The sequence below is a fragment of the Sinocyclocheilus rhinocerous genome, unplaced genomic scaffold (assembly GCF_001515625.1).
Source record: "Sinocyclocheilus rhinocerous isolate Xijiao unplaced genomic scaffold, SAMN03320098_v1.1 scaffold756, whole genome shotgun sequence".
Lineage (NCBI taxonomy): Eukaryota > Metazoa > Chordata > Actinopteri > Cypriniformes > Cyprinidae > Sinocyclocheilus > Sinocyclocheilus rhinocerous.
This window is the reverse complement of record NW_015662039.1, coordinates 731,625-743,288: the sequence shown is the minus strand read 5'-3', so window position 1 is coordinate 743,288 and position 11,664 is coordinate 731,625. Positions and strand designations below refer to the sequence as shown.

At 37.9% G+C, this 11,664-nt stretch overlaps 1 protein-coding gene across 1 annotated transcript in view; it reads right to left on the bottom strand.

The window, feature by feature from the left end:
• The window catches only part of LOC107727356 (putative ATP-dependent RNA helicase DHX57), a 19,803-nt gene extending 18,327 nt beyond the window's left edge, over positions 1-1,476 (bottom strand). Inside the window, exons 1-2 of the mRNA XM_016537198.1 lie at positions 1,388-1,476; positions 643-1,094 (exon numbers count right to left, since the gene is read on the bottom strand). Of these exons, the coding sequence (XP_016392684.1) occupies positions 643-1,067 (425 nt within the window). The 5' untranslated portion in view covers positions 1,068-1,094; positions 1,388-1,476. The remainder of the gene's footprint in view (positions 1-642; positions 1,095-1,387) is intronic.
• Between the last annotated feature and the right edge of the window lie 10,188 nt (positions 1,477-11,664).

Below are 11,664 nucleotides of genomic sequence, written 5' to 3'. Positions count from 1 at the left end.
AAAGAAAACAAAAATAACGACTTTATTCAACAATTCATCTCCTCCACATCAGTTATAAGCGCCATTTTAGTATCACATACGTAAACAACGTATGCTGTTCTGTGTCAGCAGCACCGTACGCAGATATGCTGTTTACGCTTTGATCTGAATGTAAACAACGTATCCACGTACATACGTTGCATACGTTGTTCACGTATGTGATACTCTCCAAAATGGCGCTACAGGGTGACGCAGAGGAGACGAATTGTTGAATAAAGTCGTTATTTTTGTTTTCTTTGTGCAGAAAATGTATTCTCGTACCTTCGTAAAATTACGGTTGAACCACTGATGTCACATGGATTATTTTAACGATGTCCTTACTACGTTTCTGGACCTTGATGATCGTGGTAGGATTCTTGCTGTCTATGGAGGGTCAGAGAGCTCGCGGAACGCATCAAAAATATCTTAATTTGTGTTCCGAAGATGAACGAAGGTCTTACAGGTTTGGAACGACATGAGGGTGAGTAATTAATGACAGGATTTTCATTTGTGAACTATCCCTTTAAGAGAAAAAAAATCCCTATGGAGAAAATGAATAGGAAAAACAAAATATTTGCAGAACCAAGGCCACTGTTGCCTCTATAGAAACAAACTCAAGTTCACCTATTTGGTGTGTGATACTCGTGGCTCTGAAGTTCCCGCAGCAGTTCTTTGACCTGCAGTTTGTTCTCTGAAGTCATGTGTATCTTCTGCAGGGGCAGCTGCACTTGCTCAGGTCTAAATCTGGATCTCATCTCCTCCTCGTCGTGTTTTCTGGCCAGTGCCTGAGATCTTCCTCTGCCGGTTCCTCCACGAGCCCCACGGACACCTCTTGAACCTCTAGATGAGGGAGGCTTGAATGACCGACTGCGACCCAAATCCAGGCTGAAATCATCCCCATCATCCCAACATCCACTAGCAGCTTTCCTGTTTCCACCTCCACCTCCTCTTCCTCCTCCACCTCCACCTCCTCTTCCTCCTCCACCTCCTCTGGGTTTATTGAACCGTCCTCCACCCCGATTGGGTTTGCTTCTCCTCCTTCCACTCATTAGTTCAGCTCCCTTTTAGTGTATTTCCTTTCAATTGAAGCATACGTGTGTTAATACACTTGTCCTGAAAACCATCTGCAAACAAGCTAATATAATCATTTCTTATATATATATATATATGCTTATTTATATTTAACGGCTGGTATTTTATTTGTAAGGATTATAAGCATAAATCAACCATTTAAATATAGAAACACAGCAACCAGACATGAGTTAGGACGTATTATACATAGTATAAATGTACACTATATGTTGTGAGTACAGACAGTTAAGAAAAAATACACGTTATTTGACAAAGAAAGCCAGCTCACAAATCATACCGATCATCGAGCCGATATTGAAATCAATATGAAATCTCGCGAATCTCTTGCTGTACAGTTACAGCTACTTTTGTATCAGTAGATTGAAATCAGCAGCAAGCAAAAGAGTTGCGACAGGAAACATGCTGCATTTTTCAAAATAAAAGTCGGGCGTGGAACAAAATAAAAACCTGAGCTCTGGCGAACAGTTTTGGTTTTGTTTTATTTTATAATTTTATTTTGTTTGCGTTTTTTAATCACAAATACTATATATTGAAACTAGCTTTAAGCTGTATCACGATAAGTCATGTTTCAAAATGACATCAAAATAAATCAATACAAAACAATAAAACATCGATAAATAGGTTCAGTGGTCTATAAAAAATAATGAAACCGCATAACAAATGAGCACATTTAGTGTCTTGGGTCCGTGTACGTTTTGATCATTTCATCTCCTATTTGGAATGCAATAACGAGAAATGGAAAAACGGCTCGTTTATTCGTTTTTCCGTTTAGTTTAACATTTTTCGTTTGGGGTTTAAAAATCGGTTTATGGCTTCAATATTTCATTCACACATGTATCGCTTGAGACTTACTGATATAAAAATTATAATTAAACTTTATTTGGAGTACTACTTGTGCACAATGCACATTTCTTAATATTAAGCCTAAAATGTGTTTTAATGTCACTATTGATGAGGATTGTATGATCTTTAAATACTATTGGTCTTTAAATGTGAGGTATTTAAAGTGTACCTAAAGTATACTTACAATAGTTCCACTTCAGCACAATCAAATATACTTCAGTATATCTTTAGTTGGACCTCAACACTACTTCCACACAATTAAAGTGCATTAAGAACAAAATTAGTTGTTCCAATTTAGCAAACTCTATGTATACCAGTTTAGTCTACCAAAAGTTCAGTTTGGTATTTTTATTAAGTATACAATATGTAAATGTATTTGTAGTATACTTAGCATGAAATAAATGTAATTTAAGTACATTTTAGTATATTTATTTTTCACTAGGGTTCAGTCGCTTGCAAGTTAAAATCAAGTTCAACTAAAACTATAAAAAAAAATTTGTTACTTGAAATTTAACTTAAACTAAAATAAAATATTAAAAACCATAAACATCTTTTATTGTAGCTAATAGGATTTCTCACTTTCTTTAACCTGATGTAAAATAACTAAAACTGAAAAAAAAAACCTGATATAAAAATCGCAAAACAAAATTACCAAAACTTTAACTATAATTAAAATTAAAACCAAAAATATAAAAATAAAAATAAAAATACTTAAAGTATGTATCTTTAAAAGAAGTGCATATGGAGATGGTATCCCAGGATCACTTTTTTTTCAGCCTAGATAGTCTAAAACAAGATTAGGAATAAATAGATGGCAAGTCTGTGTCAGGCAGCATTGTGTGGGAATGCATTGTGAATGATGATCAACAGTGAGGATAGCGGAGGTGGCGAGGGGGAGTCGAGAGACGAGGTCAAAAGTACAGGTCGGGGAAGTGCTGATTCTTGGAACGGAAGTCTTGGCTGATTTTACACACGTCAGAAAAGTAACAGAAAAGTGTGAGGGATGTTCAAAGGCCTTCAGTTGAGTTTCCTTCATGCTTTACACTGTTTCTTCTGTTTGAGTGTAGTAATTGAGGACATGATGGATGATGAGGTAATATCTGCAGACATGCTGAGAGAAGTGGGAACTTTCGAGGGTCCAGAACTTTCTGCTGAAGATGACGAAGGATAGTTTAGGGAAGAGGAGGTGGTGAGTAGGTGGCAAATAGGGTAACAGAGAGAGGCGATACTGTCCGTCTGTGTCTGTTCTTTAAACCGGACAGCTGCTTATGTAACAACCACTAGTCAAAATGGGAAGGGAGCCATTTTCTCATACATTTAAACAAGTGGTGTAGTTTGTTATCTTTGTAGGTCTTTCTTTTCTATCTGAAGCTCCTTATTTCGAGCTATCTGTTTCGTTTTCATCCCTTGCGGATATCCTCCCTCTCTGCGTTCTTCTGTTTTTATACTGATAGAGCGTAACCTTTTGGCTTTCGTCACTTATATTTGGCCTCTTCCTGAAACACAGGCCTGAGCACTGGAGAAAGAAGGCACAGGGTGTAGGCGGCCTTATGTAATTTCTTTGTGCTGCTCAGTGAAAACAATTAGTGGATACACATTAATTATGACTAATGTATTGTCAAACTTTTGGATATGACTCACAGAGTGCAAAACAACACAAATAAACGGGACGTCTTGTAGTGTAATTTTTAACTACACTATTTTATCATTAAGTTTTTAGCATTGATAAGAAATGATTATTGAGCAGCAAATCAGCATATTAGAATGATTTCTGAAGGATCATGTGACACTGAAGACTGGAGTAATGATGCTGAAAATACAGCTTTGCATCACAGAAATAAATTACATCTTAAAATATATTCAAATTGAAAACAGTTCTTTTAATTTTCAAAAATATTACTAGTTTATACTGTGTTTTTGACCAAATAAATGCAGCCTTGGTAAGCATAAGAGACTTAGATATTTAGACAGATGAATCTAATGCGTATAACGTAGAGAGGAAATGAATTGTGACATCATTGTAGGCTGACATTAATTAAAAGCCCTATGCTCCAATGTGCTTCGCCCCTCCACGCCATCATTATAAGTACCAATTAAATTACTGATGCCCTGCTTGTTTCAAACTGGAAAACTCTCATTGAGGATGAGGACAGAGTCGCCCACAGACTGCTGGGTTTTCTGGGACACTAAGCTCTGCGGGTCTGGGACAGGGTGTCCGAGGTGACGAGGTGATGCTGGGGGGACATAAGGCAATCCCACAAGCCCTGTGAAACACAGCAGGAGATGTAGCACTACCGTTTACACCATGAAGAGTTAAGCACCCCGCTGACTGCACACAGAAGAGGATCAAGGCCCTCCTTTCTGATTGGCTGTTACCATGTGTTCACGCAGCTGAGAGATGTTGACTGTAAAAAAAAAAGTCACTCTTGCTCATGTCAAAGTCCTGCTAATTTAAACACATTTTGTTGACAAAAAGAAGGTCAAGTTTGCTTAAAATGGAGAGAAATTGCATTGGAGCATAAACTTGTAAATGATAACGTGGAGTAAAAAAAAAACTGATATAAAAATCGCAAAACAAAATTATCAAAACTTGAACTATAATAAAAATTAAAACCAAAAATATAAAAATAAAAATAAAAATACTTAAAGTATGTATCTTTAAAAGAAGTGCATATGGAGATGGTATCCCAGGATCACTTTTTTTTCAGCCTAGATAGTCTAAAACAAGATTAGGAATAAATAGATGGCAAGTCTGTGTCAGGCAGCATTGTGTGGGAATGCATTGTGAATGATGATCAACAGTGAGGATAGCGGAGGTGGCGAGGGGGAGTCGAGAGACGAGGTCAAAAGTACAGGTCGGGGAAGTGCTGATTCTTGGAACGGAAGTCTTGGCTGATTTTACACACGTCAGAAAAGTAACAGAAAAGTGTGAGGGATGTTCAAAGGCCTTCAGTTGAGTTTCCTTCATGCTTTACACTGTTTCTTCTGTTTGAGTGTAGTAATTGAGGACATGATGGATGATGAGGTAATATCTGCAGACATGCTGAGAGAAGTGGGAACTTTCGAGGGTCCAGAACTTTCTGCTGAAGATGACGAAGGATAGTTTAGGGAAGAGGAGGTGGTGAGTAGGTGGCAAATAGGGTAACAGAGAGAGGCGATACTGTCCGTCTGTGTCTGTTCTTTAAACCGGACAGCTGCTTATGTAACAACCACTAGTCAAAATGGGAAGGGAGCCATTTTCTCATACATTTAAACAAGTGGTGTAGTTTGTTATCTTTGTAGGTCTTTCTTTTCTATCTGAAGCTCCTTATTTCGAGCTATCTGTTTCGTTTTCATCCCTTGCGGATATCCTCCCTCTCTGCGTTCTTCTGTTTTTATACTGATAGAGCGTAACCTTTTGGCTTTCGTCACTTATATTTGGCCTCTTCCTGAAACACAGGCCTGAGCACTGGAGAAAGAAGGCACAGGGTGTAGGCGGCCTTATGTAATTTCTTTGTGCTGCTCAGTGAAAACAATTAGTGGATACACATTAATTATGACTAATGTATTGTCAAACTTTTGGATATGACTCACAGAGTGCAAAACAACACAAATAAACGGGACGTCTTGTAGTGTAATTTTTAACTACACTATTTTATCATTAAGTTTTTAGCATTGATAAGAAATGATTATTGAGCAGCAAATCAGCATATTAGAATGATTTCTGAAGGATCATGTGACACTGAGGACTGGAGTAATGATGCTGAAAATACAGCTTTGCATCACAGAAATAAATTACATCTTAAAATATATTCAAATTGAAAACAGTTCTTTTAATTTTCAAAAATATTACTAGTTTATACTGTGTTTTTGACCAAATAAATGCAGCCTTGGTAAGCATAAGAGACTTAGATATTTAGACAGATGAATCTAATGCGTATAACGTAGAGAGGAAATGAATTGTGACATCATTGTAGGCTGACATTAATTAAAAGCCCTATGCTCCAATGTGCTTCGCCCCTCCACGCCATCATTATAAGTACCAATTAAATTACTGATGCCCTGCTTGTTTCAAACTGGAAAACTCTCATTGAGGATGAGGACAGAGTCGCCCACAGACTGCTGGGTTTTCTGGGACACTAAGCTCTGCGGGTCTGGGACAGGGTGTCCGAGGTGACGAGGTGATGCTGGGGGGACATAAGGCAATCCCACAAGCCCTGTGAAACACAGCAGGAGATGTAGCACTACCGTTTACACCATGAAGAGTTAAGCACCCCGCTGACTGCACACAGAAGAGGATCAAGGCCCTCCTTTCTGATTGGCTGTTACCATGTGTTCACGCAGCTGAGAGATGTTGACTGTAAAAAAAAAAGTCACTCTTGCTCATGTCAAAGTCCTGCTAATTTAAACACATTTTGTTGACAAAAAGAAGGTCAAGTTTGCTTAAAATGGAGAGAAATTGCATTGGAGCATAAACTTGTAAATGATAACGTGGAGTATTTAGTTGTTTTTGCATGTGATTTAAGGTTGGAATATGCTACATGACTTTTGCCCAGATTTTTGTCCCAATTTACGGTCTGGATGAGTTGATGCTAGTCAGAACCAGTCTGCAGATTTTGGCAGTTGGAGTTGACAGTTTTTGCAGAAAATTGCATAGTGTATGAAGGGCACAGATGTTTTTAGGGTTTCCAAATGATTTTTTTATCTTCAGACTGTGACTCCATCCAGATATAAAACATGTTTGAGCGCGATTTTAGAACACATATCGTTTTCATTTGTCATGTGTATTCTAGCAACATGTTTCTGCATGAATTTGTTGTGTTCGTGAAGTCTGGTAGTAGTGTGTGATCCTCAGTGGCGTTTAGTGTATGATGCATATCAAAAGGAGACCTATTATGCCCCTTTTTACAATATGTAATATAAGTCTCAGCTCAAAATACCCCATATCATTTTGAAAATGTGAAAAATCATTTGAAAAAATATTTTGAGTGGAAGCCGAAACACACTGTTTTCGTGCATGTCTCTTTAATGAGCTGTTGCTCCCCGCCCCCTTTTCCAGAATAGGGTTGTGCCTTTACAGCTCATTCCTCAGATGCTCTGCTAAAAAAACGTGTGTTTGATTTTGATTATCATGTATATCGCGCTGAAATCATGTGTTTTAAACCATAATTAAACTTCTGATATGAGCGCAATGTTAACGTTTGTATTGGGTGTGCCCTCACACTGCTCATGTCATGTGACCTGTCTTCCAAAAAAGGACATATGCAAATAAAGGCAGTTCCGGTTCATCAGAATACTGAGTAGTGAGCATGTTTTTCCTCCGTATAATTAAATATAATTTACCGGTTATCATGCGCAAAAATGGCTGCGCCAACACACACACATCTAAAGCACGCGCACAGAAAGCGGTTGTCACATGGCATGTGAGTGCTAAACTAAGTTCTCTTTCATGACTTATTGCGCTTAAACAGTCAAATACAAACAAGCTTATGTTAAAACAACCGAGTTACAAAAACAGTCTGTAATGTCTGTGAAGGTAAACAGCTGGAAAACAGTGTTCTGTGCTCATCTGTGCAGCCAAAGACAGAAGAGTTAGCACGCTTTGTTTGAACTTTCGCCATGGCGTACCATTAAACTGGTACACCGTTGTCACTTGCAAAATCACAATGGCGGCGCAGTGGGTGGAAACGTGCAGATTAAGGGGCGGTAATATTATAATAAGATCCCCTTTCTACATCACAGGCCAGGGGGAGCAAAATCTGACACACTAATTTTTTCACAAGCTTGCAGAGAAAGGCTTACCCCCAAAGAAATGCACCGGGACCCGATTATAGCACACTGTAAAAAAAATTCCGTAAAATTTACGGTAAAAAACCGGCAGCTGTGTTTACCGAAAAAAATATGGTAGCAACGTTTTAGGTTTTACAGTTTTAACTTAAATTTACAGTTAAATACCGTATTTTCATTAACTGATATAATGTTAATATACCAACCTATTGAAGTACTGAAATCTGTTTTGCACCTTTGTAATACACTGATAACCACCAAATGCAGGTGGTGATGAGAAAGTCACATGATGAACCAAAGCCCATCACAAGCAGCTTTTAGATAATAACATATATAGAAGGTGCACAGCGTCATTCACACAAACACTAAACACCATCATGGTAACACACATGAAACTGAAATAATACAATAAACATTCATTTAACAACTGTCATTTTTTACAGTGGTACTTAATCACAGAAAAATATTTTCATGATATGTCACCTTTAAAACTTCACAAGAGCATGCACACACAGCCACAAACCCTTCACTAGTGACTATCCCAAACTATGACCTCTACAGCAGCAGACAGTGACAAGTATAAATCTTTTTCATGTTTTCAAGAGCTTTTTACAGGTAAAAACATCAGCTAAAATAAAATGCATTATTTATAATGCTGGTTGAATGTAGCGTTTATTTTCGTAGCTACCATCACCACATCAAAGGGAATATATTGGTCAGGGCATTGTTAGTGCATTATGCAAACACATTAAAACACTCCTTCTCCATGGGTTCAGTCTGTTTGCAACATAAAAACAGCCAATCTAGATTTTTGAAATCTTTATAACGCATTTTGGCCAGGCTACTCAGAGTGCATATGCTAGCGCAGGAACTATTAACACAATTGTGATTGCAGCAATTCTTTCACCGCCACATCCAGTCATCTGACAGAGTGTTCTGAACGCTGGTAGAACAGGGCAGATGGTAAGGACAAGTGGAACTAGGTACAGCGCTCTATAAAAATCCAAACCCATTACACTGCATTGCAAATGAGCACAGGGAATTCAGCGTCTTGCTTAAGCTAATTATCAGTGTCTCAACATGCTGGCAAACACCGCTAACATCGCTCCAGCTGACTGCACCATTTGTAATGGTCCAATTACACAAGATAGACAGCTAGGTAAAAGCTCAGTCAGAGAGGAGAGGGTGTTGAGTTCACAAAAATGAAGTCTTAATGCTTGTCATTTGACATTTCTGAGTATTTTGAGGTATTTTGACCTTCTCAGAAGAATGAGGACTGTTGTCAAACGGGTTTCCTGACAAACACTAAGAAATTCTCTAACACACTCTAAGAAAAGTCCATAAAAATACAGCCCAGTGTACTGTTTTAACATGAAGGAATTACCTGCATTACCCAAATTTTGAATGACGCATTGCATTATGTAGTGTTTTAGGGTTGAAGGAAATGTCTGTAAATTTACAGGAACATGGGTAATTTTCTGCCTTGACGTTATCCGTTTTTCTTTGGATTTCTTACTTATGTTGTGTCTGATATTGTGTGGACAAACAGATAGACGCACCCCCAAACTCTTGCCATTAGTTGAGCCAGTGTGTCCAGAGGTTTAAACAATTAGACTTTTAATTTGCTGTGTTATTCATTTTCGATATTTGAAGTACTCATTTAAAAAAAATTTAAGATTTAAAGTTAGAAAATTTTCTATTTTAAACTTGCATTGAAAAAATTCCCCATTTTTTCCCCAGCTATAACGATGCCTTATTTACATACTGAATTTTGATTTGCCCCACCCCCAAACTCGTGCTATTGGTTGAGCCAATGTGACTGGATGTTTATATGACTGAAAGCATCAAAAGGATATCAAAAGGACATAGAAACATATAAACCTGAAATAAATAAAATTATCGTAAAAATTGTCCATATCACTCATATGCTATATTCCAAATCATAATAATGACTGACACTTAAAGGGATAGTTCACCCAAAAATTACTCACCCTCATGTTATTCCAAACCCATAAGACCTTCGCTCATCTTCGGAAAACTGACACGTTCAAGGCCCAGAAAGGTAGTAAGGACGTCGTTAAAATAGTCCATGTGACATCAGTTTTTCAACTGTAATGTTATGAAGCTATGAGAATACTTTATTTTGTGTACAAAGAAAACAAAAATAATGACTTTATTCAACAATTTCTTCTCTTCCATGTGAGTCCTCAACGCGCATTCGCGATAGTACCACGACATGCACGTGGTGCTGCTGACGTTGAAGCCGGCATTACTAAATTGTTGAATAAAGTCATTATTCAACAATTGGTTCAAGTGGTTCAATAAGGTCGAACCACTAATGTCACATGCACTACTTTAACAATGTCCTTACCACCTTTTTGGGCCTTGAACGTAGTAGTTGCGGAATATGTAGCGTCAGAAAGCTCTCGGATTTCATCAAAAATATCTTAATTTGTGTTCTGTAGATGATCGAAAGTCTTACGGGTTTGGAACGGCATGAGGGTGTGTAATTATTGACAGAATTTTCATTTTTGGGTGAACTATCCCTTTAAGTCATTATTATTCACTGGTAATCATAATGGATCCGTTCAAATCATTCAGACCAATGTTATGAAGTGGATCAATGATTAATTAAAAAGAATACAATTCATTCATAAATCAGTACTTCTATCATGAACATATAGTTAGAGATTGATACTGATGTACATTTTGGTTCTGTTGAACTGTTATGGTGTTTTTTTGTCATTCACTTTCTGTATATTGAAAAGAGGGACCAGGGTTTTCTTTGAAAATTCACATTTGATATCCCACAGAAGACTGAAATAGCATGAAGGTATTATTAAATACATCAAAGCTATGATGCTATGAACCATGCTTTGCGTAATTGTGAAGTCCACTAAGGTGAATTGACTGGAAATTTGTCCGTGGTTGGGTGTGTGCGTGCGGAAATGACCTTTATTATTTTTAAAAGGCTTATTTCTCAGCCAATTGTGCGATACTATTGGTAGCCACTGTTGGAAAGAAAGAGGAAGTCCCATGGCCTGAATTGGCAGACCCTCCTATTTTCCTGCACTTTGTTTTCTCGTGCACTATAAGGATCAGAAATCTCTGAATCAACTGATCCAAAAATGAAATCTTTGTAGTTGGGGAAAGAGTGGAAGTCTGGCTTTCGTAAGGAGTCTGGTCCTGTGTCCATGGGAAGGAAGAGACACACAAAGCCTCCAGGAGGGGATTGTTATGGTTGAGATGCATGCGTTTGCCCCCTGAGGAGGGTGAAGTTTGGGCTCGCGTCTGCGCTCTGAACAGTGGCACTGCCGAAACGCATCACTGGAAAAAATGACCCTGGGGAAGACGCAGAGGAAGAGAAGTCTCTCGTCGCTAAGCTGTTTTGCTTGTTTTCTGTAATTTCCCCCAGTGTTTTTCTTTTTGCCTGTGATTGCTTCCAGAATAGATAATGATTAAGCATGGGCTCGCTCTCATTACTGTGTTTGTCCTTCAACTGAAGCCAGTGTCCAGATAACAGCCTCCACAAAGCCTGACCTGCACTGTTTGTCCCAAAAACAAGAAATCAATCTCACACTCACCAAATGTATTTACTAGGGCTGGGTTTTGACACATTTATTGTTTGAATACTGCAATACAATGGACAACATTTGAAATCTGAGACTTTGTTTCATATTAAAAGTACCAAAGCACAATGCTTATTGCGATATATTGGATGGGAAGTACCCTTCAATGTTCCGTCCATTAACTGAAAACAGGCTAGAATAATCGATTCTTGGGATTTAAGAATCGATATCGTTCCGTAAAAATGAGAATCGATTAATATCGAGATATCGATATTTTTACCTAGCCCTAGTATTTACCATGTTTTTTTTCGAGATGTACCGTGAAAATAATGGTTATTTATACAGTAGTATAATAAATAACATTGTGGTAGCCTAA